Source organism: Eleutherodactylus coqui, chromosome 5 (assembly GCF_035609145.1).
Source record: "Eleutherodactylus coqui strain aEleCoq1 chromosome 5, aEleCoq1.hap1, whole genome shotgun sequence".
In the NCBI taxonomy this organism is placed as follows: domain Eukaryota; kingdom Metazoa; phylum Chordata; class Amphibia; order Anura; family Eleutherodactylidae; genus Eleutherodactylus; species Eleutherodactylus coqui.
Window position 1 is genome coordinate 11,010,924 of NC_089841.1, and position 8,668 is coordinate 11,019,591.

General features: G+C 61.2%; 1 protein-coding gene across 2 annotated transcripts in view; it reads left to right on the forward strand.

Moving 5' to 3' along the window:
• The window catches only part of SIGMAR1 (sigma non-opioid intracellular receptor 1), an 8,768-nt gene extending 592 nt beyond the window's left edge, over positions 1-8,176 (forward strand). The window contains exons 2-4 of one of the 2 annotated variants that reach the window (XM_066602304.1): positions 4,486-4,689; positions 6,324-6,416; positions 7,743-8,176. In XM_066602304.1, coding sequence (XP_066458401.1) covers positions 4,486-4,689; positions 6,324-6,416; positions 7,743-7,972 — 527 coding nt within the window. In that variant the 3' untranslated portion in view covers positions 7,973-8,176. The remainder of the gene's footprint in view (positions 1-4,485; positions 4,690-6,323; positions 6,417-7,742) is intronic. The other variant, XM_066602305.1, reaches the window with a different exon arrangement.
• Positions 8,177-8,668: the final 492 nt, after the last annotated feature.

The window sequence follows — 8,668 nt, forward strand, 5'->3', positions numbered from 1 at the left end:
GGGTGACTAGGGGGGGATGCTGGAGGCGGGGTGTGGGTGACTAGGGGGGGATGCTGGAGGCGGGGTGTGGGTGACTAGGGGGGGATGCTGGAGGCGGGGTGTGGGTGACTAGGGGGGGATGCTGGAGGCGGGGTGTGGGTGACTAGGGGGGGATGCTGGAGGCGGGGTGTGGGTGACTAGGGGGGGATGCTGGAGGCGGGGTGTGGGTGACTAGGGGGGGATGCTGGAGGCGGGGTGTGGGTGACTAGGGGGGGATGCTGGAGGCGGGGTGTGGGTGACTAGGGGGGGATGCTGGAGGCGGGGTGTGGGTGACTAGGGGGGGATGCTGGAGGCGGGGTGTGGGTGACTAGGGGGGGATGCTGGAGGCGGGGTGTGGGTGACTAGGGGGGGATGCTGGAGGCGGGGTGTGGGTGACTAGGGGGGGATGCTGGAGGCGGGGTGTGGGTGACTAGGGGGGATGCTGGAGGCGGGGTGTGGGTGACTAGGGGGGGATGCTGGAGGCGGGGTGTGGGTGACTAGGGGGGGATGCTGGAGGCGGGGTGTGGGTGACTAGGGGGGGATGCTGGAGGCGGGGTGTGGGTGACTAGGGGGGGATGCTGGAGGCGGGGTGTGGGTGACTAGGGGGGGATGCTGGAGGCGGGGTGTGGGTGACTAGGGGGGGATGCTGGAGGCGGGGTGTGGGTGACTAGGGGGGGATGCTGGAGGCGGGGTGTGGGTGACTAGGGGGGGATGCTGGAGGCGGGGTGTGGGTGACTAGGGGGGGATGCTGGAGGCGGGGTGTGGGTGACTAGGGGGGGATGCTGGAGGCGGGGTGTGGGTGACTAGGGGGGGATGCTGGAGGCGGGGTGTGGGTGACTAGGGGGGGATGCTGGAGGCGGGGTGTGGGTGACTAGGGGGGGATGCTGGAGGCGGGGTGTGGGTGACTAGGGGGGGATGCTGGAGGCGGGGTGTGGGTGACTAGGGGGGGATGCTGGAGGCGGGGTGTGGGTGACTAGGGGGGGATGCTGGAGGCGGGGTGTGGGTGACTAGGGGGGGATGCTGGAGGCGGGGTGTGGGTGACTAGGGGGGGATGCTGGAGGCGGGGTGTGGGTGACTAGGGGGGGATGCTGGAGGCGGGGTGTGGGTGACTAGGGGGGGATGCTGGAGGCGGGGTGTGGGTGACTAGGGGGGGATGCTGGAGGCGGGGTGTGGGTGACTAGGGGGGGATGCTGGAGGCGGGGTGTGGGTGACTAGGGGGGATGCTGGAGGCGGGGTGTGGGTGACTAGGGGGGGATGCTGGAGGCGGGGTGTGGGTGACTAGGGGGGGATGCTGGAGGCGGGGTGTGGGTGACTAGGGGGGGATGCTGGAGGCGGGGTGTGGGTGACTAGGGGGGATGCTGGAGGCGGGGTGTGGGTGACTAGGGGGGGATGCTGGAGGCGGGGTGTGGGTGACTAGGGGGGGATGCTGGAGGCGGGGTGTGGGTGACTAGGGGGGGATGCTGGAGGCGGGGTGTGGGTGACTAGGGGGGGATGCTGGAGGCGGGGTGTGGGTGACTAGGGGGGGATGCTGGAGGCGGGGTGTGGGTGACTAGGGGGGGATGCTGGAGGCGGGGTGTGGGTGACTAGGGGGGGATGCTGGAGGCGGGGTGTGGGTGACTAGGGGGGGATGCTGGAGGCGGGGTGTGGGTGACTAGGGGGGGATGCTGGAGGCGGGGTGTGGGTGACTAGGGGGGGATGCTGGAGGCGGGGTGTGGGTGACTAGGGGGGGATGCTGGAGGCGGGGTGTGGGTGACTAGGGGGGGATGCTGGAGGCGGGGTGTGGGTGACTAGGGGGGGATGCTGGAGGCGGGGTGTGGGTGACTAGGGGGGGATGCTGGAGGCGGGGTGTGGGTGACTAGGGGGGGATGCTGGAGGCGGGGTGTGGGTGACTAGGGGGGGATGCTGGAGGCGGGGTGTGGGTGACTAGGGGGGGGATGCTGGAGGCGGGGTGTGGGTGACTAGGGGGGGATGCTGGAGGCGGGGTGTGGGTGACTAGGGGGGGATGCTGGAGGCGGGGTGTGGGTGACTAGGGGGGGGATGCTGGAGGCGGGGTGTGGGTGACTAGGGGGGGATGCTGGAGGCGGGGTGTGGGTGACTAGGGGGGGATGCTGGAGGCGGGGTGTGGGTGACTAGGGGGGGATGCTGGAGGCGGGGTGTGGGTGACTAGGGGGGGATGCTGGAGGCGGGGTGTGGGTGACTAGGGGGGGATGCTGGAGGCGGGGTGTGGGTGACTAGGGGGGGATGCTGGAGGCGGGGTGTGGGTGACTGGGGGGGGGAAGGGCTGACTGGGGGGATGTTGGAGGCGGGGTGTGGGTGACTGGGGGGGAGGGCTGACTGGGGGGATGTTGGAGGCGGGGTGTGGGTGACTGGGGGGGAGGGCTGACTGGGGGGATGTTGGAGGCGGGGTGTGGGTGACTGGGGGGGAGGGCTGACTGGGAGGATGTTGGAGGCGGGGTGTGGGTGACTGGGGGGGAGGGCTGACTGGGAGGGACACTGGAGGCGGGGTGTGGGTGACTGGGAGGGGGAGGGCTGACTGGGGGGACGCTGGAAGCGGGGTGTGGGTGACTAGGGGGGGAGGGCTGATTGGGGGGACGCTGGAGGCTGGGGAGGGCTGACTGGGGGGACGCTGGAGGCGGGGTGTGGGTGACTAGGCGGGGGGACGCTGGAGGCGGGGTGTGGGTGACCAGAGGGGTGGGGGGGGGGTGGCAAGGGTCTCTAACAGTATTATTGTATCTTGTCACCCGCGGAAGCTGGGGGTTGGCCGTGGCTTGCATGCAGGAACGCCCCTGTCACACCCCTAGCTCCCGATTGGGTGAATTCCGCAGGTCTTGGAAGCTGCGTGTCGCGATACAATAATAGCCACAACTGTCGTGCCGCATGCTGCAGGTCTGAGGGGGGTGTGCGCCCCACCAGCAGCGTTCACACGTGGGGCGCGGCGGGTTAGTCCGCTGCCCTCTGCTGCAGCGACGCTACGTGCGCACACATCTGAATGAAAGTGGGCTGCCAGGACCTGCAGGGGAGCCGTAGCTGCAGCCAATCATGTCAGCCTTGACTCCACCCGGACTTCACTGGTGGTGGACACCAATAGAGGCAGAAGGTCTCTGACTTGGGGGTGAACATTATAGGTGGGGTCTGTGGCTTGAAGGGGGGTGAGGGCGGAGACAGTGGAGGTGGGGTCTCTGGCTCAAGGGGAATGGCGGAAATTTGACTTGAGGGGTACACTGTGGGTGAGATCTGGGGGATGGGTGGGGGGTCTGTGACTGGAGGGGGTGAAGGGACAGTAGAGATGGGGCCTCTGACTGGGTGGGACACTGGAGGCAATGTCTCTGGGCGATTACTGGATACGGGGTCTGGGACTGTGCCCCCTTCTGCTCACTTCTGGGACTGTGGCGCCCCCTTCTGCTCACTTCTGGGACTGTGGCGCCCCACCCCTCCCCCTCTGCTCACTTCTGGGACTGTGGCGCCCCACCCCTCCCCCTCTGCTCACTTCTGGGACTGTGGCGCCCCACCCCTCCCCCTCTGCTCACTTCTGGGACTGTGGCGCCCCACCCCTCCCCCTCTGCTCACTTCTGGGACTGTGGCGCCCCACCCCTCCCCCTCTGCTCACTTCTGGGACTGTGGCGCCCCACCCCTCCCCCTCTGCTCACTTCTGGGACTGTGGCGCCCCACCCCTCCCCCTCTGCTCACCTCTGGGACTGCGGCGCCCCACCCCTCCCCCTCTGCTCACCTCTGGGACTGCGGCGCCCCACCCCTCCCCCTCTGCTCACCTCTGGGACTGCGGCGCCCCACCCCTCCCCCTCTGCTCACCTCTGGGACTGCGGCGCCCCACCCCTCCCCCTCTGCTCACCTCTGGGACTGTGGCGCCCCACCCCTCCCCCTCTGCTCACCTCTGGGACTGTGGCGCCCCACCCCTCCCCCTCTGCTCACCTCTGGGACTGTGGCGCCCCACCCCTCCCCCTCTGCTCACCTCTGGGACTGTGGCGCCCCACCCCTTTGCTCACCTCTGGGACTGTGGCGCCCCACCCCTCCCGCTCACCTCTGGGACTGTGGTGCCCCCTTCTGCTCACCTCTGGGACTGTGGCGCCCCACCCCTTAGCCTCTGCTCACCTCTGGGACTGTGGCGCCCCCTTCTGCTCACCTCTGGGACTGTGGCGCCCCACCCCTCCCCTTCTGCTCACCTCTGGGACTGTGGTGCCCCCTTCTGCTCACCTCTGGGACTGTGGCGCCCCACCCCTTAGCCTCTGCTCACCTCTGGGACTGTGGCGCCCCCTTCTGCTCACCTCTGGGACTGTGGCGCCCCACCCCTCCCCTTCTGCTCACCTCTGGGACTGTGGTGCCCCCTTCTGCTCACCTCTGGGACTGTGGCGCCCCACCCCTTAGCCTCTGCTCACCTCTGGGACTGTGGCGCCCCCTTCTGCTCACCTCTGGGACTGTGGCGCCCCCTTCTGCTCACCTCTGCTCTTTCAGCAGGTCTGGACTATGAAGTAGCCTTTTCCAAGATCATTCTGGAGCTGCGCAGGAAGCACCCCGGGCACATCCTGCCCGACGAGGACCTGCAGTGGGTGTTTGTCAACGCGGGCGGCTGGATGGGCTCCATGTGCCTCCTGCACGCCTCCCTCACTGAGTACGTGCTGCTCTTCGGGACGGCGGTGGACACCAGTGGACACTCGGGTGAGTGCTGGAGTAGTCGGTGCCCCTCCCCCGTGCCAGCCATGTGTGTTGGTGCGGGTCGCTCCCGCTGGCGGTTCTGCAGCCACGGCCTGGCATCGTGTGTGTGTAGTGCCATATATCTGTGACTCCTGCACTATAAGTACCGTCCGCTTCTGACTACAAGGTGCGGTCTGCGGATCATCGTCCAGAGACAGGGGGGTCTGACAGATGCAGAGCCCCCTGACCGCTGTGCGCTGATGGACCATCAGGAGACCTCTGCAGCCGTACCGACCGCGGCGGCGCAGTCCCCCCGGCCCGTGCGGATCCCATGTTAGACCTCAGTATGGGGGGTTTCCGCTCAGCCGCAGCGTCTTGTGGTCCGAACGATCCGTGAACTGCGCACTTGTTCTCCCGTTCGCCCCGGAGGTCGTGACGCAGTGATGAGTCTGGCTGTGAGCTCTTCGGCGCGGTCGCCGCTCGTTATCTTCTGCGTCTTGCGGTCTTGTTCCAATGAGCCGCTGTCGTGTGATGTCCCTCGAGTGTCTAGATGTACTGTAATGGCGTGATCATGTGACCCGCCAGGACGCTGCGCGGCATGTGGCGTTACAGGGGTCGCTGCGATGCGCACAGCCCGGATGGTGGTAAGAGGGGCTTGATAAGGGTCCGCTCGTACCGCCTGCCTCTATGATACACCGCGGGCTCCTTCACACTCGCTGTGGCTGAGCAGGCGCGACGTAAACGGAGCGACGGGTGAGCGCGCCGACCGTGACTGCTGCGCCTGCGTGAAATGAACAGAAGGCATTATCGTTGGCGTCCCCGCTGCACGATTATTGTTCATTTCTGCTTGTTTGACCACTTTTGAGCGCTGACTGTCCGTGTAGCCGGGCGCTGCCCAGCGGGTACTTCGTCACACATGCGGCGCCCACTGCTGGCTTCACGTAGCGGCTATACAGTGTGTGTAGCGCCATTTGGTGACGGCTGCAGCAGACGCGGTGATCACGTGGCGGGATTTGTGGTTTGGTGCTTCTGACTCTTGGTGGTTGTGCCGTGGCGTTGGCGTCTCTGCCCGTTCCCGGAGCGGGGGGGCAGACGAGGGTCCCGTCGGACCAGAGTTTGCTTCCTTTTGTACGCCGCGCAGGTGCTTAATGATGGGCACCGCGGTGACATGTGGGCATCGCCGCTCTACTCCATGGCGGCACCTGAACTCTGTTCTCCAGCAGTCTGCTACAGCTGCCACACTCGGCCACCGCTCCCTTCAGGGGTCTTCAGGACCCCCAGTCTTGTGACCAGTGAGTGCCACCACCAGTTATCCTCAGTGTTGACAGGACCCCTGTGTCTGCAGTGGTCTGCTCCGCAGTCAGAGCCGAGGCATTGTGGAACAGACCACTTCACACAGAACGGGGGGGGGGGGGGGTTCTGATTAATAAGGGCCCTGCAGTCAGGAGCTTCCGTGTAGAACTGCTTGTGTGCTGCAGTCGCTATTGACTTTGGCATCTAAGGGGTTAAAAGGCTGGGATCAGAGCTGCTACAGGCGTGTGTTAGCTGCACACTGACCGTGTGTGCGGCTATGATGGATCACAAAGGGGCCCCGTACATTGACCCGCTGCCGCCCATCCTGTTCCCCGAACGTCGCTGACTTGTCTCTCTGCTTGTAGGACGATACTGGGCCGAAATATCCGATACCATATTATCCGGAACGTTCCGCCAGTGGAAGGAAGGAACAACGAATAGCGAGATCTTCTACCCTGGTGAGTGCAGCTCTGGAGTACAATACAGGATAAGTAATGTATGTACACAGTGACTCCACCAGCAGAACAGTGAGTGCAGCTCTGGAGTATAATACAGGATGTAACTCAGGATCAGTACAGGATAAGTAATGTATGTACACAGTGACTCCACCAGCAGAATAGTGAGTGCAGCTCTGGAGCATAACACAGGATGTAACTCAGGATCAGTACAGGATAAGTAATGTATGTACACAGTGACTCCACCAGCAGAACAGTGAGTGCAGCTCTGGGGTATAATACAATGTAACTCAGGAGCAATACAGGATAAGTAATGTATGTACACAGTGACTCCACCAGCAGAATAGTGAGTGCAGCTCTGGGGTATAATATAGGATGTAACTCCGGAGCAGTACAGGATAAGTAATGTATGTACACAGTGACTCCACCAGCAGAATAATGAGTGCAGCTCTGGGGTATAATACAGGATGTAACTCAGGATCAGTACAGGATAAGTAATGTATGTACACAGTGACTCCACCAGCAGAATAGTGAGTGCAGCTCTGGGGTATAATACAGGATGTAACTCAGGATCAGTACAGGATAAGTAATGTATATACACAGTGACTCCACCAGCAGAATAGTGAGTGCAGCTCTGGGGTATAATACAGGATGTAACTCAGGATCAGTACAGGATAAGTAATGTATGTACACAGTGACTGCACCAGCAGAATAGTGAGTGCAGCTCTGCAGTATAATACAGGATGTAACTCAGGAGCAGTACAGGATAAGTAATGTATGTACACAGTGACTCCACCAGCAGAATAGTGAGTGCAGCTCTGGGGTATAATACAGGATGTAACTCAGGCGCAGTACAGGATAAGTAATGTATGTGAACAGTGAGTGCAGCTCTGGAGTATAATACAGGATGTAACTCAGGATCAGTACAGGATAAGTAATGTATATACACAGTGACTCCACCAGCAGAATAGTGAGTGCAGCTCTGGGGTATAATACAGGATGTAACTCAGGGTCAGTACAGGATAAGTAATGTGTATATACACAGTGACTCCACCAGCAGAATAGTGAGTGCAGCTCTGGAGTATAATACAGGATGGAACTCAGGATCAGTACAGGATAAGTAATGTATGTACATAGTGACTCCACCAGCAGAATAGTGAGTGCAGCTCTGGGGTATAATACAGGATGTAACTCAGGATCAGTACAGGATAAGTAATGTATGTACGCAGTGACTCCACCAGCAGAATAGTGAGTGCAGCTCTGAAGCAGAGTGAATGCTCCTGGGGATGAAATCCTATGTAATTTGCGTTGTGTTTTTTCTCTTTGCAGGTGATAGCATTGTGCATGAAGTGGGGGAGGCCACGGCTGTTGAGTGGAGTGCGGGTACCTGGATGGTGGAGTACGGCCGCGGCTTTATTCCTTCCACCTTGGGTTTTGCTTTGGCGGACACTTTCTTTAGCACCCAGGACTTCCTCACCTTCTACTATATAGTAAGGGTGTACACCAAAGCGTTACTACTGGAGGCCAACACCTACCTGTCTGAGCTGGGCGTCTTCTAACGGCGCCCCCTCCTGGAGACCACGGGCAGCTCTTGCACTTGTCAGAAGATCGTGGAGCGCTCGGTCACATGGGTCTGGAGTGTGGGAGGGGCCTACACAGCTAAAGCAATATCCATCCATCATTGGCAATGTAGACGGCCCCCGGGGGCCGCTGACCCATGAATGTTCTGCCTTGGGTAATGTCTAATAAACTGTCATTTCCAAGCCATTGTAATTACTGCAGAGAGGCGGAGCGGGAACATATGGAGAATGCGATCTCCGCTCACGGCATTTCTATCATCGCCTCTTCATTCTTTATAATTTAAGTTGAAAACGCGTTAATTCTGCAGCGGACGTCCGTCCGACCGTCCTGTCCCTAATTGTCAGATTATTTTTAATAAAACATGAAGAATAATAGTATTTCTGTAGAAAGGCTCCTCGACTGCTTCTTGTGGGACCCAAAATGGTACCTGCTGCTCATGTCTGGTCAGGACTAGGGTAACAGTAAAACTACACGGCATATGGCTTATATAGGGGTGCAGTACCAGCTGCTAACCGCTAGGTGGTGTATACTGCTCATATAGTGCGTGCGCAGTCCCGGCTGCTGACCACTAGGTGGTGTATACTGCTCATATAGTGCGTGCGCAGTCCCGGCTGCTGACCACTAGGTGGTGTATACTGCTCCTATAGTGTGTGCAGTCCCGGCTGCTGACCACT